The sequence below is a fragment of the Colletotrichum lupini genome, chromosome 5 (assembly GCF_023278565.1).
Source record: "Colletotrichum lupini chromosome 5, complete sequence".
NCBI classification, from domain to species: domain Eukaryota; kingdom Fungi; phylum Ascomycota; class Sordariomycetes; order Glomerellales; family Glomerellaceae; genus Colletotrichum; species Colletotrichum lupini.
In genome coordinates this window covers 6008792-6032540 of record NC_064678.1, presented here as the reverse complement: position 1 = coordinate 6032540, position 23749 = coordinate 6008792, and the positions used below count along the sequence as shown (strand labels likewise).

Here is a 23749-nt window from a genome sequence, read left to right as displayed (position 1 = left end):
AGGACAAGAGGGCGTGGCCGTTGTCGGGCAGATGTTTGGTCAGAGATTGAGGGCCTCTTCTGGGGAAATGTAGAGGGCAAGGGGGGAAAGGAAGATCAAGTAATATGTATGTAAGGTGTGGTAAGGTGTGCTTGTTTTGTTTCTCTTGCGATAGGCGTGTGAGTGGACGGTGTGGTTTATTATGTGCCTCTCTCCTCCTTTTGCAGTTTGCGGTGTGCACGTCCGATGCAGACTCGATGCAGACAGATGCAGGATAACGCAGCCAGCTAGGTAGCTTCCCCGGTAGTCGAAGCTGATGATGGCCTTTTGGTCTTCTTGGTTGTATTTTATTAATAGGCACTTGTGGATGACCCGGAAGTGATAAGCGGAGTCGTGGGCGATGCGTAAAGAGGAGAACTCTGGAGACTCTCAGTAAGAATCGCGTTGTCGCCGGTCTCCGATCTCGTCTCTCTGTGTGTGGCCGTGTAATAAGGTATTCCAGGATATGGCAAGACTCAGGTACAGCAATCAAAGCTTGGACTCCCTCGTGGAAATGGCACGTCCAATGGCGCCAAATAAAACTGCAAGCCACACGGCGTTTGACCACCAGCCGGGATGTGGTTGACAATGTTCAGGTCCCGGTTCAGGTTGTGTATACAAGTCCCACTGCTAATATACGACGTACGGAGTACCCGCGTTGCAGAGAAAAACAGGGTAATAATGGGGGTGGGTAATGAACTCGGTAGTCAAGACCAAGATTCAGGAGTAAAAGAATAATTGGAAAAAAAAAATTAAGACAGAATATGTGTGCGCGAGCTTGGTTGCCAAGTGCGTAGGGGAGTGTAATGGCGCCGGCCGACAACCGAGAGGTGGTCTGGAAGCCTTTTTGAGAACCCACGATGCCTTGGGTAGACCGGTTCAGGTTTGTCGCCGCAGAGTCAAAGCCCAACCAACTAAAAACTTTGCTAGCTTGAAAGTGGTTGGCAGTGTTTTTCGTCGTCCGTGACAGAGGAGATCCGGAAACTTTTTTTTTTTGTTTCCCCCTCTCCTCTTGTTGGAGTTGGTAGTTATGCTTTTTGGGGAAGGGGAGGTGTAGGTAACCCCTGGACAGACAACTTTTGGGTTGTGTGTGAGTGTGTCTCGGTGATGTGTGCGTCTGTCTCTGCCTCTGATTTGTGCGTGATGATAATGATACCGATAATGAGGGGAGCCCGACTACCTAATCATGGCGGCCGATAGCGTAAGACGGGATGGGACGGGGGTATGGATGTCTGGGAAATGGGTGTGGAGGGAGATACTCTCCACAGCCCCTGGTCCAATTAATAGACCCGGTCCAGCCCGGATGTGATGCTGAACAGAGTGGGAACAACAGCGTAATACGAAGAGGCACCGCTGGGAGCGAAAAGAGACTGACAAGTTGCGTGCTGGCTGCGTCAAAAGTCGTAGACGCTGCCACCGGTCGGTCAGTCACTCAGTCCCAGGCTGGGAGGGGAGAGGGTGGAGGCCGGTTCGCTGTCGGTGGTGCAATAAACCTGTTCAATATTGCGCTATTCCGACAAGAATAAGAACGGCCACGGCGTGCGTCTGGTTCATGCAGCTCAGGGGCGAGAAACGCCGCGACTAGTTGGTCCACGTTGTGGCTAGGCCTTGTTCTGTTTTCCGTAGCGCAGCCCGCCGGAGACGATAGCGCTATCTTTGGGTTGTCCTTTTTGCTGGTTGTTGGCGCCCTGGTACGAGTTTCCTACCCAAAGGGGCGACGTGATGATGATACGCAGGGTCGTGTCGGCGTGGCGCTGCTAGTGCCGACTTGGGAAGATTGTGATACCGACGATGCGGTCGGGAGAGACGATAACAGACTTTGCTGATTAGGTGCGAGAACCTCTGGAAGCGAAATCGACCTCAGCTGGCCGCTCGTGTGTTCGCTAGCAATGTTGTTGCCGTCCCGATGATGTGATGCCAGAAAGTCTCTGGCAAACGGTAACCGGGTCTCTTTCAGCTCTTGCCCGCGGCTTTTGGAGACTAGGAAGTTCACGAAGCTGAGCTGATGATTGCGTTGTTTATGCTGTTGCTGATGCTGCGCAGGCCGGTGGCTATGCGTTCTCGTGTCTGCGGAGACGGCCTCTTGTTCTCGTGATTGTCGCTGTTGATGCAGGAATTGTGGTCCGTGTTCAAGTTTTTGCTGGTTTTCCGAGGGTCGTTCGGGGGTGATCCAAGTTATATCACAGTGATACATAGCAATGCAGGGAAGACTGGCGATAATCAACAATGTCTCGTCGAGGTCTGGTATAGATGACTTGTATGTGAACTCTGTGTCGAGAGGGGGCTTGACGCTGATGAGGCTGGTGGCATTATGTAGGTAACTCTGGATAGGTCTCATCCCTAACGAAATGATTCTGAGCACAAGTGACGTACGTGCCTTAGAAAAGCCCATGTGGCTCATCACCGCTTGGGGTCTCACATAGGTACGAATTTCAATCCCACGTTTTCCAGCCTGGTTTTACCCCGATGAGGTATTCGTCGGGCAATTTCTTTTTCTGTTGTTTCTTTGGTGGCCCCAGGTTAGGTATTGCCCATGGCTCATGGGCCCGCTGATTAGCACTCGCTTTGAATGGAAGCTCCCCGGCCGGCACACGTTTCCGAACAGACAGAGTGTGGCCAATGCTGGAAGGTGTTAGGTCTTCCCGCAAGCGCAAGGGTAGGATCCGGTTTCTTGCTCTCATTTTAGATGAAAGCTCACACTTCGTGTCGCGGGAGATCCCTTGGGCGGAACGCCTTCGTTCAGCCATATGGTTGGTCTATGATCTCAAATACAGCCCAGGGTCGAGACTGGCGGGAAATATGACGGCCCCCAAGAAAAACGGCTGAACGGTGAGTGTCTGAAAGGTGTACACACCGCGCGGCTCGGGGGCGATAAGATACTTCGGTTCTGAACTTCTGACAGGTCGGAGGTAAATCAACCTCGTGTGTGGGTGCATGGGATGGGTACCATGGGGTTGTGGTGGTTCAACACCGAGGTCGAAAGTGGGTATGCAACCGGACATACGTCCGGAGAGAACTTCACCTTCTCAGTTCGGTTTACTGGCGCCTGTATACGTAGCTCGACCAAGTCTTGGGGTTTGCTTCATCGTCAAATGATCGGTTGGCGCCAGGTAGCTCTGACAGTCCAGGCTCTGCGATCGACGGACAGCGTACGCAACCTAACCGCAACCACAAGACCAAGAGCCTGGAGGCACGGGGTTCGTACCTTGCAGAGAAGGCGGCTTTCGGGTCCCAACAGAAGGAATAGCGGCTGGCGGTCGATCCAAGCATGTTTTGACAAGTCGCGGACCACACCCTCCTGAGTACTAGCACACAATCAACTGACCGATCTTTTCTCGTAGGGCCAGCGCCGGCCCTTTCGAGCCGAGACATTTTGATGCTCATCCTCGGCGGATGCGATGACTTCATAGCCTCGTTTCAACCGCTTCACGGTGCCCTGCTCGTCTCCGCATTTCTTCGTTCCCGCTTCTCTGTATTGACCTCCAGGAGGCCATGCTCACTCCCCGTTCTCTGAATACCTTGCAAGTGAGGAATCATCAAGGGCCAGACCAGAGTCTCGGTGTATTGGCAATACGCTTGTGCTCTGGAAAATGCCAGTCCGCCCAATTATGAAGCGCCCCAAGGCTTTTGGCATTTTGGCCGATGTGCAGGGGTCAGCTCCTTCGTGCGAGCCACACGACCAACCCCTAACGTCACTGTGACTGAGCTTGCTTGCGTGGTGTTTGCCATCCTTCATTTTTCTGATCGTACTTTCAGCCACATATCTGGAAATCGACAAGATGACGTCCAGCTGGCCCATCAAAAGGTCGTTTCGTTGTTCACGAACCAGCCGGAGCGTCATGTCCGTTCCCGGTTGCCAGCGAAGCGCCTGAGCCTTACGTAAAGTCCATTTCTATGTACTCAACAAAGCTTTCCGCGTCGAATTGAGTTTCTGGGGTGCAGACCGAGGGTGGCCATCGAACAAGGTGACCCCTCATCTCAGAACGCATCCGGTGCCTTCCAACTCTCTCCGCGTCCTGAGACTGCCGAAGCATCAGACCATTCGTTCTTGGACCCAGAATGCGGGGAAGCTGGCACTGGGGTGTGCATGAGGTTGACAGGCAATAACATGATAATCGACTGGTCCCCAGAATTCCCAATGAATCTTGTTCATGGTGGCATGATGATTGTAAACTTGGGGTGCATCTTCATAGTTGTGACTTCGGTCTTAGCCGTGGCCTGAGTACAGTTCCGACTCTTCGTCGTTTGTCCCAAGGACGAGTGTTATTCGCTAGGTATTCGAGGCGCCTGATCCAAGGTCAACTCACCACTTCCCTCTTCGCAGTAGGTATCTGCACATCCTAGGTTTTCGGGGGGCTTGCTGTTAGTGAGACGACGAATCGCCTGCTCCGGAGCTCGGCTTGGACCCTGATTTTGTTTGTGACCTGCGTAGTAGCCACGCAAGTCATCGCAGACCCTTGTTGGCCCTCCCTACAGGCTGCGTGGTGGAATGCAACCCCGAAGTATTACAGCGAGCTACTTTTGCCCGTGAACTCTCCTGATTGTTTACGGGTATTTACTGCACCTTACACTACGGCCTGCTTGTTATGATGCTGCTCACTAAGCAACGTATTCAATGGTGGGGTGCGAAGGCAAACTCGCCACAAAAAGAGAAAACCGACATGGCGCTCTGAACTTTATGCTACACCAGACTGCGCGCGTGCCTTTTCGTGTTCGACAAAGTCCGTGTAAAAATAAACGGGTCTCCGTTTGATGTGTGATTATTTGATCATGATCAATGGCCAAAGCTGATAGAAATGCGCTGTGTTCGTGGTCAAGGTATCACGCCTCGCCTGACATGCCGCCTCACCACAGCGCCCTGGTGGTTGGCGGTGCTGAGAGTCGGCAAATCCGAATAGGTACGCTGTCGTTATAGAACGGTCCTTTTTGCTGTTCCCTCGGTGGTATAGGAAACTCGATGTAGCTCAAGCCCATCTCACGCTGACGGCAAAGGCTACAAAAGGCCTCGAACGTGACCTCGTTCCGCTGCGTCGCGGATATCAAAACCTGCACGGCAGGAAATAGGGCAAATAGTTCCTCGACGGTTGCGATGAGGGCCGGGATGATGCTCTGGTCATAGGTGATATCTGCTCCGATCACAACGTCAACGCTCTCGCCGTTGTTCCACTTCTGGTCCTCTGTCCCCACGAGAGCATGTCCCCATCGCAATTCCATTGGTCTGATAAGCGTACTTTCTTGCAGTTCGTTGAGGAAGAAGCTCTCTGGTAGGTTGTTGATCACATCATCAGATCCATCGGAAGCGACAACGTGCGTGGCGCCGAGATGTTTGACGCAGAGGATCGCCAGGTATCCAGTACCTGCACCGAGTTCGAGAACTCGCTTTCCCTTGACGAGATTTGGGTCTTCACACAGGAACTGCCCTAGATGCAGCGCGGCTTCCCAAGTTCGGAGACCCGTGGTGCCAGAGGCAGAGATCAGCGAGCGGGCCTCAAGCAGTGTGATGTCAGGGGAAGGCGAGTGCTGTGACCGGGGGCTCTGCTCAAGACCACTCAGGTGATACGTGACGTAGGATTTCTGCTGGGCAGAGGACACCTCAGATGGGACTGGAGTCGCGAGAGATTCGGACAAGACCGTCATGAGATCCTCGGAAACATCCTGGTCATAGTTAGAATATGCCGGTAGCTGGCAGCAGAACGTCATGCCACGGCGCCGTTTACAGGGAGTCAAGACTTACATGTTGGTCCCAGTCTTCGATGCTGGACTCTATCCTGGCGACCAGTTCCTTTAGAACCCGGAGACGATATCTTGCAGGAGGGCTATAACGTGGTGCTTCATCCGAGAAGAGTTTCTTGTAAATGGTATCTTGGGCGGAGGCTTCACGAATGATCTCCGCCGTAGGATACTCAAGTGTTGGCTCCAGTTGAAGATACTGGTAACAGAAGCGGTCCACGGACTCTGATATGCGTTGGGTTCCGGCCATGATTGGGGTTGGTGATGTGAAACTCTGATAAATATCGTATGTTGCCTGATTCGGTGTAGTGTAGAGCCTCAGTTCTGGATGATGGTCCGATTTGTCTTTTACGGAGAGAGATGATCGTCTGGCCAAGATATGAGATTTTGCATGAGGAGCTCATTTCCGAGGACAAAGGGTCCTGCGGGTTCCATCAGCAAAATCCCAGAGACATGAGTTATTGAAAAGACGGTGATAGTCGGAGCTTGAAGTTGGAAATGCTCTTGATCTCTGGTTTGCAGTGCACAAAATGCGCAAGGGTTGGATGCTGACTCAGAGGAACGTCGACCACGGTGCAAACACAGTGCCTGGGAAGCCAAACATCACATGACCAATTCCAAAAAACATACTGGCCCGTGCGTCCACTGACCCCACGTGACTTTCCATTTTTCGACCCAGGCAGGTGCGGCGGATCCTGAGGCACTTTCTAGGGCTTGCCCACCCATTAAGCGACACCAATCCCCGCCCAGGAAAATTCACGTCTGTAGCCCCGTCACAAACCTCTCGAATTTGACGATATCACACCTTTCGACTCTTCTGTCTCAGCGCCAACCCATCTCGACAGACAGATCAGCCCCCCGACCGACAAGATGGCGGACGTCGACACCCCCGTCACCCTGCGAACTCGCAAGTTCATCCGTAACCCCCTGCTTGGCCGTAAGCAGATGGTCGTGTGAGTTTGCCCCTCCAGATTTATCATCATTTTCCCCCAAGAGAGAATCGCGCGCGTACGAAAGGATATATCGAATGGGAGGAGGAGAGGAGGAACACCAACAATCGACACTGCGATATATCGACAACGACTGGATCGAGACTCGGATTGGGAAACGGACGGACGCGCGCGCGATGGATGGACTCGATGGGACTTTGTCAATGGGAATTTCGAGAGACAGAGGAACTGCATGCTGACGGTCTTCTCAAAGTGATATCCTCCACCCCGGCCGCGCCAACATCTCCAAGGATGAGCTCCGCGAGAAGCTCGGCTCCTTGTACAAGGCCACCAAGGACCAGATCAACGTCTTCGGTCTCCGCACCCAGTTCGGTGGCGGCAAGACCACTGGTTTCGCCCTCGTCTACGACTCCCCCGAGGCCATGAAGAAGTTCGAGCCCCACTACAGACTGGTCCGCGTTGGCTTCGCCAGCAAGATCGAGAAGGCCAGCAGACAGCAGCGTACGTCGAGCCTCCAGTCAGCACTTTGCCACCGCAGCATTATCGTATCGCTGGGTATCGGGACAAGACTCTTTTCGTCTGTCCCGAACCTTTGTCGTGATACAGGTCGCGGTGGCGAATCTGATAACACCCTCCCACATCAAGCATTGACAACTAACACTACTCGCGCTCTACAGGCAAGCAGCGCAAGAACCGCCAGAAGACCCTGCGCGGAACGGCGAAGGTCAAGGGTGCCAAGAAGAAGAAGGAATAAGCGGTTCGCCCTTGTTGCCTGGGGTCAGGCCAACAAAACGAGGGGAATTCCCCGGATCATCCGCAAGAGACCGTGGGGCGGCGTTGGTGGAACAATCAAAAAAGAACAATTCAAAATGTCGTCTTGGGCCAATGTGGTTGTTTCTTCTTCCGCTTGGGGGGGATGTCCTTTCATTTTTTCCGAAATGGGGAGTTTGTTCCAACTCTGGCTGTGTGCATCTTATTCGATGAAACAAATGCGGCTTTTGCATCATCCCCATGCGTCGGTCCGGCTGGGTTTATGTCGGCCACGCAAAAACAACTAGAGTCTACGCGGCGTGATACGGGGGAATGGGTTCATGATTCTCTCAAATATGAAATGCATCAAAAACACGTATCCCGATGGTCCCCCCCTACTTTCAGTCCATGACGTTACCACTTGCGAGGTGAGTGTCTTTGCTCGTCTGAGTGTCACCGCGACTTCCATCGCCCTCCGCCAGTAGTCATACTTCATCAACGTTCGGGTTGATCAATCTGGAGGTGCGTAGCAGTTATCACGACCCCCATTCAACGTCGGTATGCGCTATTCAGACACTTTTTTTCTTAGTGCACGATATTGCCACTTGCGGGGTGGCCATCTTTCCCCGTCTAATTTGCCATGAAGCCCATCCCTTCTCCCAGCAGCAGCTCTTTGGCGACCAAGGTCCTTCATCGGAGATATCCAGTTGCCTGGTAGCCTGGCCCACGTCCTCTTAACCGATGCTCGTGCAGTGGAAGTGGAGAAACTTTCTGACCGAACTATCACCACGAACACCACGACTGGGACCACGAAAACATGCCAGTTCCATGCCCGCGGTATGCTGCTATACACAGGCTTACCTTTGACTACTATTACGAAATACCTTAATCGAAAATAGAGGTTTCTTGGTGGCGTTGTATCTTATTCGAGATCTTTCTCGCCAATAGCAATCCCCATTTACATTCCCATCTATATATTCCCAGCTGTCAACAAGCAACAATTCTCGAATCGTTAAATCGCTCTCCCATCCAACAATTTCTCGGAACTCAAGCGCAAGGGTCATTATTCCCAGACCAACAGCGTCTACGCCCACTAGGCTTCCCATGATCGTAGTCCAACTGTGAATTCGTATTGAGACGGTTTTCCCGCCTTTGACTTCCCAAGAGTCAAGTTCACCCTACTCAGACAGAAATGTCTAGATATACCCATTCGTCATCCCTATGGCTAGCCGTGATGGATGAAGGAGATTGAAGCTACATGAATTACAGACTTCTTGTACTTATCCTGGGGTTTAAAAGTACTCCTCATCTGACAGTTCAATAGTAGCGGAACGACGGGATTTATCAAATAATACTTGAATGACTACTGCGAGTCATGGTAGATATCGTAGGGAAGAGACAACGTATCCGGAATTCTCGTTTCAATGACCACTTTACCAATCCTATAAGACTCAATCTCTTCCGCCCTTAACCATGCATAGCCCATCGACGCCATTCTCCTACCCCACCATCAAATCTGTCCATTGCATCTCTCAACCGTTAGCCACAGGCCTCCCAGTTCCAGAAACACCAAATCTCACCCAGAGGGCCATCACAAAGCACATAGGAAAAAAAATCACTCATTCTCCATGTTCAAAACTTTGGAATTATTTCTCTATCAATCGTGTAATGGTGGTATTCATGCAAACCCCATCCCCCAAAAGTCCAGCCTCAAAAAAACGCCATTGTACCACTGTCTATATCTTTCACATGACACCAGTGGAAACGCCGTACCATGCCAATGCCTTGATCCATACCACATACACCAAGACCAAAACACACAACAAGCCACCTTCAAATCTCCCTCAACTTCTTCGTAGGCCTAGCGAGCGAATCATCAGGCAACCCGCTCCTCTTGGTGCCAGGCAGACTACTCGTCCGGATATCGTTATCATCCTGACTGACCCTCCGATGCGGGTACTCATTCTTCAACCCCTCAAAGCAGTGCGCGTTCAACCGATCACCCGTCGAAAAGAACGGGTGCTGCAGCGCCTTGGCCGCAGTCAACCTCTCCACGGGGTCGTACTCCAACAGGCTCGCGAGTAACTTATACCCCTCAGCCCCCAAGCTCGCCAGCGGCGCGCCGCCCCCGTTTCCACCTTGCGGCGCCGACGTCGCGCTGCTCGAGGCCCCCTGCGATATAGTGCTGTAATACCACTTTTCCAAATTCGAGCCGCTCGGCGCGGGAGGGTGGTGACCGTACCCGTGTCCGCGGTGGTGACCGTGGTGACCGTGGTGATGCGGCGTCATGGGCGGCTGCAGCGTAGCGAGCTGCGGATACTCTGGCATGGCGGACAGCAGCGGCCAGCGCTCCTTGGACGGCAGGCCCATGATGTCGACAATCTTCTGCATCTGGTTCCGCTGGAAGGGCACCGTCTTCTTGCTGTCCATCTTGGCCTCCTCGCCCTTGAAGATGGGCCGCAGCGAGAGCAGCTCCGCAAAGATGCAGCCGATGGCCCACATGTCGATGGCGGGGGTGTAGTGGCGACTCCCGAGTATGAGCTCCGGCGCGCGGTACCAGATCGTCACGACAACCTTATCGCCGCTGAAGAGGGAGTGCAGGGGCTTGTCGAAGCGGCGGGCCAGACCTAGATCGCCAATCTTGACTTCCCCAGCTGAGGTGACCATGATGTTGGCGGGCTTGAGATCGCGGTGCAGGACCCAGTTGGCGTGTAGGTACTGGCAACCGTTGAGGAGCTGGAACATGATGCTCTTGACCGTCTGTGGCGGGATGGGATGGCGAGGGTTTTGCGTATGGTGGTGAATGATTTGCAACAGATCGTGCTCGGCATACTCAAAGACCATAAAGATGCACTTGTCTTCCAGGATGATTTCGATGAGCTTGATGACATTGGCATGCTTCAGCTCACTGCACAAAGACATCTCGCGGATGGCAGACTGAGAAATGCCCGTATACGAAATCTGTTCACCCTCCTTGTCGGGCTTGAACTTCTTGATGGCAAACTCGCCGGTTTGGCCCTGGCGGCCAAGGGCTTTGTAGACGCGGCCATAGGTTCCGGAGCTAATGAATCCGACGACCTTATATCGCTCGATAACCCGGACCTTGGGCTGATAATTGATGTGGCCGAGGCCGCGGTCTGCTGGGTCTGTGAAAAATGTGTCAGCGGGGTTGAAAGTGAGTGAGAAGCAAAAGCAGAGATGAAATTGGGAGAGGATGCCATATACAAGAGCTATGACTGTGCAGGCCGCCGTAGCCTATTCCCCTCCACATGTTTGAGAAAAAATATGTGATTGTGAGAGAGGTCCTTTTTGTGAAAAAAAAAAAAAGGGAAATGAGACAGGCGATGCGAGCGACGAGAGGATTTAGGGAGTAAACACAATATGCACTCGCTCTACAGACAACACATGTCTCTTGATCCCGAATACACCAGGAGGGATGGAATATCAGGTGAGGCTTTCGGGAAGCAGCAACACACGTGGTGACAATCGCCAGGAAGAACACCTCCAAAAGCAGGCAAAGCTCACCGCCGATCCAAGAGCAGCAGGTTCAGGCTTCGGGGTCTGGGTCTGGGGCTGACTGCGGCAGGCAGTAGGCAGTGTGGGCTGGAGTTCGCGGGGTGGCTCTAAGCTTTAAAGAGCAAATAGGCAGAGAAGCGGCGCCGGCGGAAGAATGCAGCCTGCCACCCGTCGAAACACACACTGGACACACACACACACAGAGCACGCACGGCACAGCTCGCGAAGTTGCGCCGGAACCCTTTTCCTCTCGGCTGAGTGCTCAATGATCGTGTGAGATGCAAGGTAGCGGTGGGGAAAGGGAAAAATGAGGAGACGGCAGATGCAGGACCCCCGAAAGTTAGGTATAGGTTGTATTTCTCACGGCGGGATACCCGGTAGGATGGGATAGGATGGGTGGAGGTCGAGGGGGATTAGGATTGGATTGGATTGGATTTGGAGACGCAGTGAGGATATGTGCTGGGATATGTCTCTGAATGGGTGTGTATGAAAATTCTCGGAAAATGGGGCGAAGGCGAAAATGTGGAAGAGCAATAACAGGCGAGCTGCCGCTGAATGATGGCCCCGATTCCCGAGAGCTTCGTTTCCTCAAAGATCCAAAGGGTCTTGCGGAGGAGTGAGCGTGAAACTAACTACTGCGCAATGCCTAGGACCGCGGATGTGGAAGTGAATGTGTGGTGTATGGCGTATGGCGTGTGGTGAATGAGAGTGAGAGTGAGTGGAGGAGTGAGTGAGAGAGCGTGTGTGCAGTGCAGGAAGAGACGTGCAGGATTGCGAGTGGGGGGTGCATTCGACCAGATACGATTCGATACACAAGACGGATGGAACACCCGGGGTGGTGGTCGACGATCGACAAGTGGAGAAAATGTGGATAAGATTATACATTAAAAGAAACGGGGTTTGCAAATAGGGTACGAGCAGGCGACGGCGGCGGCCGCGGTGACAGCCGCAACGGATGGATGGTGGAAGCGAAGCAGCGGGATGAACAAGAAATGTACAATAGGTACTCTCTGCGTGCTCTGCGTGTGTGCGAACTCTCTGTCTCTCTTCTCTCACTTTGAGTCTGAAGTGTCAAGTGTGCTTGCTGCCTTTAGCTTCACTCCTCATCCAAATTTTTGTCTTTTGCCGCTGCTATGCTCGCTCACTTGTTGCACCTGATGTTTGTCGCTTGACTCTCGGGTTGCCTTCCGGAACGACACATTGACATTCAACTCGAGTCAGGCAAGCCGCAAAAAAGGGCAAAAATTGGGAAGCCAAGGGGGCAAAAAGTGAACGGCAGTTACGGACGAGAGCGTTTGCAGAAGTGTATGATGAACGTAACCGACAAGCAAACATCAAGACTCACCTTCAAACGCTGCCTGGACGCTTCTCTTGAGCGTGCCTGTCCGCACCGAGCCAGGACCCGATGCAACGGATGGCGGGTTTGTCAGACTCATCATCCGTCGGGGTGGTGGTTCGCTGCTGACTTCAATATCCGTATTGGAGTCGCAAATTCGAGGTTCCAAAGTATCCGATTAGGTATCGTCCCCTCAAAGTAACCCCCGTTAACTCGTGGAGTCCTTTTTTCGCTTCAAAGAGTGCCTTGTGGGTTCGTGCTTGCTTGGCTCAAGTCGGAACTCTCAATTCGACAACCGTAAAATGAGGCTCGCCTCTCTCATCCAAGTTACCTCACAGTCACAATAGTCTCTGCCCCCGCCTGTGAGACTGAACCACAACTGCCCTATTCCAGGAACCAGGACTTTGCTTTCGTGTGTCCCAAGGAAATCTCCGCCGAAACGTGGCGAAAATGGGGCACGCACACTGGTCAGTGGATATCGTTCCGGCGAAAGTCTGAATCTGGGCTAGGAAAGGGACACCGTAGCTCCGGCTTTGGGTCTCCAAATAAGTCAAGGTTGTGTCGGCGGCGGCGCGAGCAGGGTCAGGTAAGTGATCGAGCAGCAAAAAGACGTCGAGTCCACAGTCCGTCCAAAAAACCAGCTCCAGCTCAGGGACAGGCGTCCGCGCCAGACCAGCCAGAGAGAGACTCGTGCGCGGCGCAAGAGTGGATGAATGGCGCAAGATCCCGATTCCGCAAAGGTGTCAAAGGTGTGCTCGCGTATGCGTCTGCGCGTAAATGTGGTGGGTGGGTGTGTGCTATGGTTATCTCAGAGTAGCGACGGTCCTGTGCCGCAGGAGACGGGTGTAGTGCCCCGAAACTAACGGCCCCGCGCTGAACACGACAAAAAGGAATATGTCAAACCCCAAATCGAGTCGTGGGCGAGCTTATCCTGAACGACGTTGTCTGGGGGTGGCCGATGAAGGCGCGAACCTGCGTGCGCGCGCGGGGGTCAACGACTCTTTTGGTTTGGAAGTCCTGTTCCCCCTCTCAAATTCGGAGATCGGGCTTGCGTAGAGATGCGCCCACACGGCGGACTTTTTCGCCGCTGAGCTGAGCAAGTGGGCTGGCTGGGATCTTCTTAGATGCTTCGCGGATCCTTTCGCGAGTTGCCGAAGTGAAGAAGACCAATGCGATATTCGCGACAGGGTCAATGACAGGCTATCAGTCCGCGTTGAATGGCGATGCGCGCCCGCCCTGGTGGCCAGGCAAGTGAGAGTAGGTACGCGATGCGATGATCGGCGTCGCGCGTCGGGCACGAGTCGCAAAGTCTCTGGATTCTGTGGTGTTTACTGTGTGCGATCACAAGCGATGACGATTTGAAGTGCGGAGAAAACCCCCCCTGGGCCGAAAGTGCCGCAAGGTTGAGGAAGAGGTAGAACTGGAGATAGATCACGGAGAAGGGGCCCAAGAATATACGAGCTGGCGGATGAAGGATGATTGATAGAGTGCAAGCGAGTGAGAGGTTGAAGTTCCAGAAGAGAGCAAAGAGTGAGTTGAAGTGACGTTTCACCGGCAAGCAACAGACGAGGCGGCGTGGCTTCCCATCGACTTGGGCGTACTCCGTAGAGGTAGGCGCATCGCTCCCTCAGGTAGCGGGAAGCCGCTGCCTGGTTGCACAGTGTTGAGGTTGTGTTATCTTACACGGTGTTGGCTTCGCGGTTCATCGATGGAAGCTTAAGCATAGAAAGAGATCAACACCTTGTCCAAAACACTCAAAGATAGCTCTCCTTTGACCAGAAAAGACTGTCTGTACGCCAGTGTCATAATAGAGTTCATCAACTTTTTTCGTTAGAAAACAAAACGAGGCTCTAAAACCTGCCACATGCATGCTACGTCTACTACCAACGTGGCCATCACATCCATCACCTTGGCAGACCATTCATCTATCGCGGGCCGAGCTTCTCAAGCACGCGCGGTCCCTGTTCATCCCACTCCTCCTTGGTCACCCACATACCCTCCTTGTCTGCCATAATGTTGGCCAGCACCGCACCACCGAGGAAGACCATGTGTCTCCGGCGAGGTGGGTCTTCTATCCGGACCTTGAACTTGTTTAATCTCTCCGGGTTACCGCCAAGCACCCGCGTCAGCCACAGCTGCTTCAACTCCTTCTCCAGACGTGACGGGAGACCAGGGTACATGCTGCTGCCGCCTGACAGCACAATGGCCTTGTACAGCGATGATCTCACGTCCACATCGGCCGCCTGGATCGTGTTGAACAGGAATTCGGCAATACCGGGCTGTTCGCAGTCCACCAGGTGAGGCTGGAACATGCACTCTGGCGCCTCGAATCGCTCGCTGCCCACTCTAATGACACGGCCGTCGGGCAGCGTGTAGCTCTCCACCAGCACCGTTGTGTCCTCGCTCAGGCGCTTGTCCAGCTCCAGGTCGTACGAGACGTAGCAGAGCTTCTCCTTGATCTGACGGACAGTCTCGAAATCGGCCGTTCGGTTGAGCGCGTAGCCGCGGCGCAGGAGGAGCGCAATGAGGTTGCGCGTGACGTCTCGGCCCGCGACATCTAGTCTGCGGGTAAGGTGGTTCAGGACGACCGACTCGTAAACGGGCACGATGTGGGTCACGCCGTCTCCCGAGTCGACGACGACACCGGAGCTGAGACCTGTAGGGAGCATCCAAGGTCAGCCTCGTTGCATATTCTTGAGCTCTCTCTCTCTCTCTCTCTCTCTCATCCAAGTCGATCGTAGCTAGTGTGGTCAACATACCTTGGGCGTACAGGGCCAATACAGCCTGGATGGCAACATAGACGCCGCCGAATCCGTAGCGGTCAAACATGACCTCGCACATCTGCTCACGGTTCCGCAGCGGGTTCATCGGGGGCTCGGTCAACAAGATCTTGCGGCCGCGCGGGTCGACCTTCATCTTTTCGAAAAAGGTGTAATCCCAGAGATGCTGCATGTCATCCCACTTCTTGACGATACCGTTCTCCATGGGGTAGCTGATCTGGAGCATCGTCCGGGCGGCGGCGGCTTCGTCACCGCACATGATATCCTTGATAACCAAGTCATTGTCCTCGCCCTTTTCTTCGGTTCTCAGGATCGGTCGGCCGACAATGGATGGGTATTGAAATTCGGGGAAGTTCTGCGCTGCGTAGCCGACCTTGAGGAAACCTGTTCCTCCGTCGAGGACTGTGGATCTTGCGTCAGCCACCTCCCGAACAGAGAGCATCAACTACTGGGGAAAGCGGTCACAGGCATAGCTATGCAGCCGTAGCTGCAGTATCAGGGGCATTTCATCTTACCGATGGGGGCCTCGGCTGCCATTGTGAAAGCAGAAGCTGCAGGCTTTCGAGATTGGAGCTTCTTTCGATTTGGGGGAGAGGTGAGGTGAGGTGAGGTGTGGTTGGGAGAGCGTCCGGGAAGCTGTTACGTCTGTGTCGTCGATAGTGGGGTTGGGCCAAGTCCACTGCCTCCCAGCTGTCCTGCCACTGGATCGTCAGCCAGGTCGTGGCTGAGTACGTAGGTGCGTGTCACGTGATACCCCGCAGCCAGCGGTCGTCACGGTCCATGACAGTGGACTCCAGTGCACTGTCACTGAAAGAAGTGGTGCTGAAGGACCTGGAGGAGCCGTGGTCGGCTCATTCGGTGCACTGGAACCCAGCGTCACCGGACCGGCAGCCCCACCTTGACGGGAGAATCTCCACTCGTTGAAGGCCGCTGGTCGGCGGGACCATGATGATTCACGCGCTTGAGGGGGGAGTAGCACAGTCTATTTGATCTTCATTCTCACAAAGTGTCGACCATCTCGTAAGGAACAACCTTTCTAGTCACATTTTCTGCACAGTCATAAGACAATCATGGCAACCCGTCTCCTTCGTCGGAATATCAAGATCCTCGTGATCAACGCCAACTCGTCAGAGGATATGACGAGGGGCATGGAGAAAGCCATACAAGCAATGCCCTTGCACGATGTAAGTCAAAATGAACCAACAGGCTGGACACGGCGGCCAAGTCACAACCACAAATGATCGAGGGCTGACGTCCCTCTTTCTGTGTTAGTCGCTGGAAATTCACACATACACAGCACCACCTGCCAGTCCAGCAAGCATCAACGATGATGCCGACATCAAACTGAGTACCGAGGTCGTCATGAACGATCTTGCCAAGAGTGGCAAGCTCCAAGACTTCGACGGCGTGCTCGTCGCATGCTATAGTGTCCACACCTTGGTCGAGCAGCTTTCTCAGCAGTTCCACTCCTCGCTGGCCGTCACCGGTATCTTCGAGGCCAGCATCCTGACTGCGACTTCACTCTTGCCTCACAGCTCTGACCCTTCTCTCGCATCCAAATGGGGTGTTGTCACGACTGGCGAGTTCTGGGAGAAGCACCTCAGCCAAGGCGTGAAGGGCTACCTGGGTCAATCTGAGCAATCAGAGAATGTCAAGTTCGGGGGCGTTGCGTCGACTGGCTTGACAGCTGGAGACTTCCACCACGTCAGCCCGGCTGAAGTCAGGGTCAAGCTGGAGCAAGCGACCAAGAAGCTGCTAAGTAGCGGAGATGTGCGGTGTGTGGTTATGGGATGTGCAGGTATGGCCGGGCTCGAGGAGATCATTCGCAGCTCAGCCAACGACGTCTATGGTCCAGAGAAGGGCAGCCAGGTTTTCATCGTGGATGGTGTCAAAGCTGGCATTTTGCAGCTCGAGCAAACTGTCAGAAGCAGACGCTTGTTCCAAAACTGATTGATCTATTAATAATACCCATGCTATTGACACCCATTCCCAACGCCGTCCCTTTTATCACTCTATTCAAACCATTGAAACACTACAAGAAGCAAGACACTGTCTTAGTCGAGCCGTCTAGTGCGTCCCCAGACTTCGTCTGCGTCCTTCTTGCCCCGGGTTTCGGGCACCTTCACCGAAACAAACAGGGCAAAAAGTGCAGCGAAGCCGGCGAAGAGGAAGTACACCCAGCCAGCTCCTCCGAGCCAATTGTTGAAGGCATTATTGACGATCGGGAAGAACTGAGCAACCAGGAAGGTTGCAATGTAGTTGGATCCTAGAGACCAGGACTGGACAGCGCCAACAGCCTCTTGTCCGACCATTTCGGACGCAAGGATGAAAGGAACTGGTCCAAGGCCAACGGCGAAAAATGCTACAAATGAAACGACTGACACAGCCGACAAGATCTTGACCCCGAACTGAATAGAAAGAGCAAGAACCAGCGAGCTGATTCCCTGTCCAATGATGGAGATCAGGATGCAGGTCTTTCTTCCGAGCTTGTCCGGCAGCGGAGAGCAAGCCGCAGTGGTAATGAGATTGATGACAGAAATCAAAATCGTCAGTAGGGCGGAGCTGACGGGCAACAAGTCGTTCAGGAGAGATACCGAGTACATGATGACAGAGTTGATGCCACACAGCTGCTGGGCAAACATGATGCCGATAATAGCGGCGATAGCAGGTCGGTGAAGCGGGTCTTTGATCACGTCGAAGAATCCAAGATGGACAGGCGAGGTGTGCTTGGGCAGGCCAGGAGACACTGGCGGCACGTCGTCGCTCTGGGCCAAGAGACCCTCTTGCTCAGCGTTCACTTCCCCATCCCAGCTCTCGACTTCCTCTCTGATGTCGAAGTCCTTGCCACGGATACGCTGCAGAGTACGGCGAGCCTTCGGGACATCGCCGTTGGCAGCCAGCCACGCCGGGCTCTCAGGAATCAACATGAGGCCGGAAGCCTGCGCCAACGCAATGAAGACGCCGGCAGCCAAGATCCAGCGCCAAGCCTTCCCGTAGCTCAGGAAGAAGCCCAGAGTTTGGACGGCAAGAATGCCCACGTTGATGGAGACCTGAGTCATGGCACCAAACAGACCGCGCTCCTTTGGTGGCGCGATTTCACTGATGTACAGTGGAACAATGACGGTAGACGCGCCAGCCGCCATACCCGTGAAGAATCGGCCGATTGCCAGAGCAGCAGCACCTCCAGCGAGGGTTTCGATGATGGCACCGATAATGTATAAAATGGACGTGACTCGCATAGCAGGACGTCGGCCGCGCTTCGAAGACAAGGGGCCGGCACAAAGAGCACCGAGCAGGCCACCGACAGTGAAGATGGAGGAGACGGTCGCGAAGACGGCGTCGGACATGGGAATACACTCGGGGAGCCAGGGCTCGGGGTCCGGCGCCTTCGAGTGCACCCATGTAAGCTTCACTCCCTTGGCCGCAATTGACTTCTTTCGACAGGTAAGGACATCTTGAGGGGCGTTGAGCTCGGCCTGGAAGAGAGGCACAGCGGGTCAGCAAGTCACGTTTCGTGGTTAAGCAAAACGACGTTGGAGCGGAATGATGCAATGACATACAAGGTGGAAGCCGAACTGCAGGGGGCCCAAAGTCGAGACAGAAATTAAGACAAGCAAGTATAGGCTGACATCGTGCATGCACTGTCGAAGACCCGAAGGAGCCATGTTGGCGAACGACGCTGGATGCTGCGAGGTTGTGTGTGTCGTCTAAAGTGAGCTCGGGAATGTGTGAAGAAGGTGGTTTGTGTTTGGGGCAAGTTGAATCAGTTGAGAACAAGGAACCTGCCTCGTTCGAGAGGGGGGCAGTCGGGACGACAAAGCGAAGTTGGGAAAGCTGGGGAAGTCGCCGGTGGTCATGGGGAAGCTGCCCACATGCCACAGCTGCCACAGCTGCCACACGTCGCTGTTACGCATTTCAGCGCCGCTAGCAGCCACAGTCCCTGGCACGCCGCGCTGTTCCAGGATCCGCGAGCGGGCCGGGATCCGGTTCAGTAACTAAGGTACATTTCCTAGCGCCGTTATTCGCTGCACTCTCAGGTACCTGATCATTCATCGCATAAAGCTATGCCTCCAGGCTGATGAGTCCATATCTTATGAAGCATTCGATGCCAATGTTAAAATCATGAGGTGGTTTTTGATCGATCTCTTTCCCAATGAGTGGATTTTACTAATGTATCTTTAAGAAGTAACATTCAGTTTGTCCAGCATGATACATAATCTGGTAAACATAAGCCTCTCGGGAATCAATATTTTCTTGACCTTCACAACCTGGATTTAGAAACTGTTGGATAAGAGAGTTTAAAATTAATTGTAGTCTCTTCCACGCTCGAAACTTATCGAATCTTACCCAGTGATCTCTTGACAGCGATCTCTAAGCTCTCAACGTCGTCTGGTCCAAGCCCGATCCTCTCATTGTCAGTCTTGTCGTACAAAGTGCCGCCCTCAGCCCAGATGCGTCGCAAGGTAAAGATGGTGGCGTAAGGGATGCCCTCAGCCCACGCCTTCTCCTCAGCTTTCTTCAAGGTCTCCAGCGACGAATAGACGATTTCCCACTTCTCTCCAGTCTGCTTCTCGTACTCGGCCACAATTTCCTTGCCGGTCGCCACGAAGGACTGAACTTTGAGAGCTCGGTTGAAGGATGCCTCGGGGTGACGAAGCGATGCCACCAATGTTGTACCAACGCTTTGAACACTCAAGTCAGTACTGGGGGACACGGGTAAGCGTGTGGAATTGGAAACGTACTCTTTCATGGTGATAAGACCAGTCTTCCCTTCGCCGTCTTCAATCAGGACTGCCTTACGGGCAGCTGTGTCAAACCCGCCAGCCTCTTGCGCAATCGACGGCAAAGTCAAGAACATGTCGACGTAAGGGCCCGTTACCAGGTACGTGTACTTGAGTCTCTGAACACTCTCGCGGATGTACTTGCGTACCTTGAGCTTGGCCTGGTGAGGCCTCTCGTTGGGGCTCTTGGGACCGTATTCGATATCCGTTCCGTACTCGGAGGGGAAGAACCATTTGACAGAGTCGGTCTCCTCGGCCAATTTAATGAGATCGATTTGCTTCTCAATCACATTTCTACCCAGCGCAGATATAACGGTATCGGCATCCTTGTAAGCCGCCTTGATTTGCTCCGTGTCGTCGACATCGCCGGCGATGATCTTCAGTCCCTTCTTCTTCCAGCCATCGAGCAAGTCTGCTTTCCTCTCCACTGTGGTCGGCGATGTGAAGATGGTGATTTGGTCAAAAGAGGGGCTGGCATCTAGCAATGCCGCTGTGATGAAAACACCAATCTGGCCAGTCGCGCCGAACACCAAGATCTTGGATGCTTTGAAGGTAGCCATGATGTCGTGTTACGAACGAATACGATTTATGAGCGTAGAAGATATATGGTTGTTGTAAAGGGTCTTCAAGTCCTGGAAGTGAGTGCCTGTGGCCGGATGTCTGGTTCTTATAGCTTCAAGTGTATTACAAAACACAGAGCGATAACGGCTCAATGGTTCACTCCACTGAAACTACTAGACACATGCAAGCTGTGCTTCGACCCCTCGAGTCTGACGCCATCTCAAGGTGCGCTTATGAGATGGAGGGGCATTGGAAGCAATGAGGGGAACGGATGCGAGAACCGTCGAGCCCCACGCCGTTCATCTCGCCCATTCACACTCCCTCAAAGAGACAACAGGCTGTGAAGAAGCCGAATGTAAGCGGTCTTTGGAACCGGGGTTCTCCACCACAAGCAACCATCTTGTGTCTCCGACCTCCGGTAGAATGAAACTTTGTCTCTGGTGATCCCGGATTCAACTGGAAGCGAAATGTTCGGATGAGGCACGCCATTGAAGCCCAGCGAGATTCCCGACTCCGACCGGGCTGGGTACGTACTCCTCAAGGCCCCACCACGTTAGGTATCCCTGTCGGCACGGTGTTTTCTGAGAGGACAACGGACCCACACGCGGGAGACGGGCAACCCCACCACCGATCGGTGAAGTTTCCCTAGAAATTTTTTTGAAGTTCAACCTTTTTTTTTTTTTTTTGGTTCGACAGTCGGGATCGCAGCTACCTCGCGACCCGCCGGGCGAGATTCGACGACGACAACACCCCAACCACGAACCGCCGAGCAACCCTCCAAACCGCAAATATGGCGTCTACCGACTCACCAGCGACCAATGGGCACAAGTCCGACAAGAGGAGCAAAAAGGACAAGAAGGAGAAGAAGCGCCTGCGCGAGGAGGGCGACGATGCCGTCGAAGAGCGCAAGCACAAGCGCACAAAGAGCCTCGGTGTAGCCAAGAACGACGCCAACGACGAAGAAGAAGAAGAATCTCCTCAGGCTTCACAGGACCTCTCAATGGACGCCGCCGCGACGAGCAATACCAATGGCGAGCCATCATCCGCAAAGAAGAAGTCCAAGAAGGACAAGCACAGAAAGTCAGTAGGCGAGTCCGCCGAACAAGACGGTTCGGATGCCGAGCGCAAGGAGAAGAAGGACAAAAAGAAGAAGCGCAAGTCAGAACAGAAGGAGTCAGCGCAAGCAGTCGAAGATGCCGCAGAGCCGCCAGCGAGCGAAAACAAGGAAAAGAAGAGCAAGCAAGCAGCGTCCCCCGAAACCGTCGCCGACGCAGACGCCGATGCCATGGACGTCGACTCCCCCGCAAAGACGAAATCAACAGGCCGAGTCCACCAACCCCCCGACGCGCCCTCCAAGCCCCAGTTCCCCTTCTACACCCAGACCGTCTCGCTATACCTCCCCATCTACCCCATAGGCTGGGACACACCCTGCACCGCCGCCGCGACGCAGCACCTCGAGCCCCTCGTGAACCGCTACGTCCCGGACCTCAAGGGCGTCCTCCTCGCCTTCCGCAACGTCGCCGTCTCGGAGCAGCCCGGCCGCCGCTACGCCGCCAAGAGCGATTCGGAGCACTGCGACCTTACCTCCGTCGACGAGTACGCCGTCGGCTTCGGCTACGTGACCGTCGACGTCGACCTCTTTGTCCCTCGCCGCGGCGCCTGGATGGAAGGCAGCATCAACCTTGAGAACGAGGGCCACGTCGGCGTCGTCTGCTGGGGCAAGTTCAACGCCAGTATTGAATCCAGCCGTCTGCCCCCGGAATGGCGCTGGGTTCACGCCGGCTCCGCCGAGGCTGCCTCCTACGTCGCCGACCCCTTTGACGTCGAGAACACCGAGGTCGCCGCCGAGGATGAGCATGGTGCCGTGCGCCAGATCCACACCACGGGCTTCTGGGTCGACGGCGCCGGGGACAAGGTCAAGGGCCGCGTGCGCTTCCGCATCAAGGCGTTCGACGTCGGCGTCAGCGGCGACCACGGGTACCTCAGCCTGGAGGGCACGATGCTCGACGCCGCGGGTGAGAAGGCGGCGATCCAGCGCGACGCAGAGCAGGAGCGCAGACGCAGAGCCGGTAAGAGCGGCGGCATCCTCTCCAAGGAACGGCGTGCCATGCCCGAGTTCAGCGTCACCAAGTTTGGCGAGGTCGAGGATGAGGAGGACAAGGCGTTGAGGAACGATGTGTGGAAGACGACGGAGCCCGTGACGGATAATGAGGCGGGCGCAGATGGTGAAAAGGAGGCGTTTACGGGCATTTCGACGGAGGAGGCATAAGAAGGGGGGGCTTTGTAATAGATAAGCTTTGCTCTCTGTGTCTTATGATTCCCCGTGGGTCGACTTTTCGGGCGTTTTGAGGGTCAGGGAAAATTTGACAATGATACAATACTTTGCATATACTTCAGGACCGCGAGCTACTCGCTCTGACAGACGGTTGGCTATGAACGAGCACAAGTAGTGCAGTGAAAATGAGCTGCGAGGCAATAGGATTCAATTGGGATGCTAGCCGTTGGCCTAACAGACTTGCAGAAAACTTGGCCCAGAACTACACGCCCCAGCGACATGTCGCCATACCTTGTCCTTTCCACAGTCATTAATATGCCTGGCTTCAAGCATTAAAGCTTGGCCCGTAATCGAAATCCCTTCCCAAGTAACCCCAGGAGTCATTTCCAAGTCATTCCCAGCCACTGGAGGAAGGAGAAGAGAGACCCCTTGGGAACGTATCCGGCATATCGCGCCTGCCACCAGGAGGCAAAGGTGTCTAGATTGAAATTGGTAAGAATTTGATCGATGAAAACGAAACGATGGCATGAGATTACAAGACTTACCGGCAATAGGTCCAAGTTCGCCAAAGCCAAGGGCCTCAATAACCCAAGGGGCAACGATAACCATCACGCCAATGGCGATGATGGTAACAAAGACGGGATGCTCCTTGGCAAACTCGAGCATTATCCTGCCCGCTTTGATCGCTAGGCCCAAGGCTTCTTTCAAGAGCTCAGTAACGGTATCGCGCAGACGCACAAAGACTTTGACGCTGCGGCGGATGTAGTTGGTGATCTTCTTGGTCTGGGATTCGGCCTTCATGAGATCTACGTGGCGGTGGTCGAGGTTTCTGTCTCCTTTCTCCGCAAGGCGAAACATGTCGCTGAATTTGGGAGCTGAAATTGTATCTCTTCCTAGTTCTATCTTGATTGTTGTCATTGCAAGAATGATCGTCGGACTGCGTGTAGGTTTGGGTTATCAAGAACGATTTACGACTATCTCGGTTGCTTCTTCTTGACATGTTTGGAACATATTGAAGAGGCAATTCATGATTTATTGTATCTCTCTCCAGC

General features: G+C 53.9%; 11 protein-coding genes across 11 annotated transcripts; 4 read left to right on the top strand and 7 right to left on the bottom strand.

Moving 5' to 3' along the window:
- Nucleotides 1-1720: 1720 nt before the first annotated feature.
- CLUP02_11224 (uncharacterized protein) lies at nt 1721-2212 on the bottom strand (the record flags this gene model as incomplete). The annotated part of the gene is made up of 1 exon (XM_049290192.1): nt 1721-2212. One exon carries the CDS (start codon nt 2210-2212, stop codon nt 1721-1723), a length of 492 nt encoding a protein of 163 aa, XP_049147337.1.
- Nucleotides 2213-4863: 2651 nt separating this feature from the next.
- On the bottom strand, nt 4864-5998 carry CLUP02_11223 (uncharacterized protein; the record flags this gene model as incomplete). The annotated part of the gene is made up of 2 exons (XM_049290191.1): nt 4864-5673; nt 5753-5998. The coding sequence occupies 2 exons, from the start codon at nt 5996-5998 to the stop codon at nt 4864-4866; spliced, it is 1056 nt and encodes a 351-aa protein (XP_049147336.1).
- Nucleotides 5999-6618: 620 nt separating this feature from the next.
- CLUP02_11222 (ribosomal protein S24e) lies at nt 6619-7452 on the top strand (the record flags this gene model as incomplete). Its single annotated transcript, XM_049290190.1, has 3 exons — nt 6619-6701; nt 6952-7199; nt 7376-7452. The coding sequence occupies 3 exons, from the start codon at nt 6619-6621 to the stop codon at nt 7450-7452; spliced, it is 408 nt and encodes a 135-aa protein (XP_049147335.1).
- Nucleotides 7453-7614: 162 nt separating this feature from the next.
- On the top strand, nt 7615-8545 carry CLUP02_11221 (uncharacterized protein; the record flags this gene model as incomplete). The annotated part of the gene is made up of 6 exons (XM_049290189.1): nt 7615-7824; nt 7934-7970; nt 8038-8154; nt 8208-8285; nt 8397-8434; nt 8501-8545. The coding sequence occupies 6 exons, from the start codon at nt 7615-7617 to the stop codon at nt 8543-8545; spliced, it is 525 nt and encodes a 174-aa protein (XP_049147334.1).
- A 736-nt stretch (nt 8546-9281) lies between these two features.
- On the bottom strand, nt 9282-12403 carry CLUP02_11220 (serine/threonine-protein kinase SSN3; the record flags this gene model as incomplete). The annotated part of the gene is made up of 2 exons (XM_049290188.1): nt 9282-10594; nt 12310-12403. The coding sequence occupies 2 exons, from the start codon at nt 12401-12403 to the stop codon at nt 9282-9284; spliced, it is 1407 nt and encodes a 468-aa protein (XP_049147333.1).
- An 823-nt stretch (nt 12404-13226) lies between these two features.
- On the bottom strand, nt 13227-14006 carry CLUP02_11219 (uncharacterized protein; the record flags this gene model as incomplete). The annotated part of the gene is made up of 3 exons (XM_049290187.1): nt 13227-13536; nt 13599-13922; nt 13984-14006. 3 exons carry the CDS (start codon nt 14004-14006, stop codon nt 13227-13229), a joined length of 657 nt encoding a protein of 218 aa, XP_049147332.1.
- A 219-nt stretch (nt 14007-14225) lies between these two features.
- Nucleotides 14226-15617, bottom strand: CLUP02_11218 (actin-like protein 2; the record flags this gene model as incomplete). Its single annotated transcript, XM_049290186.1, has 3 exons — nt 14226-14956; nt 15060-15482; nt 15596-15617. The coding sequence occupies 3 exons, from the start codon at nt 15615-15617 to the stop codon at nt 14226-14228; spliced, it is 1176 nt and encodes a 391-aa protein (XP_049147331.1).
- A 533-nt stretch (nt 15618-16150) lies between these two features.
- CLUP02_11217 (hydantoin racemase) lies at nt 16151-17030 on the top strand (the record flags this gene model as incomplete). Its single annotated transcript, XM_049290185.1, has 2 exons — nt 16151-16264; nt 16353-17030. 2 exons carry the CDS (start codon nt 16151-16153, stop codon nt 17028-17030), a joined length of 792 nt encoding a protein of 263 aa, XP_049147330.1.
- Nucleotides 17031-17134: 104 nt separating this feature from the next.
- On the bottom strand, nt 17135-20421 carry CLUP02_11216 (uncharacterized protein; the record flags this gene model as incomplete). The annotated part of the gene is made up of 4 exons (XM_049290184.1): nt 17135-18556; nt 18641-18766; nt 18863-19020; nt 19428-20421. 4 exons carry the CDS (start codon nt 20419-20421, stop codon nt 17135-17137), a joined length of 2700 nt encoding a protein of 899 aa, XP_049147329.1.
- A 791-nt stretch (nt 20422-21212) lies between these two features.
- Nucleotides 21213-22691, top strand: CLUP02_11215 (RNA polymerase Rpb7-like domain-containing protein; the record flags this gene model as incomplete). The annotated part of the gene is made up of 1 exon (XM_049290183.1): nt 21213-22691. The coding sequence occupies one exon, from the start codon at nt 21213-21215 to the stop codon at nt 22689-22691; it is 1479 nt and encodes a 492-aa protein (XP_049147328.1).
- A 386-nt stretch (nt 22692-23077) lies between these two features.
- Nucleotides 23078-23555, bottom strand: CLUP02_11214 (uncharacterized protein; the record flags this gene model as incomplete). The annotated part of the gene is made up of 2 exons (XM_049290182.1): nt 23078-23175; nt 23243-23555. 2 exons carry the CDS (start codon nt 23553-23555, stop codon nt 23078-23080), a joined length of 411 nt encoding a protein of 136 aa, XP_049147327.1.
- Nucleotides 23556-23749: the final 194 nt, after the last annotated feature.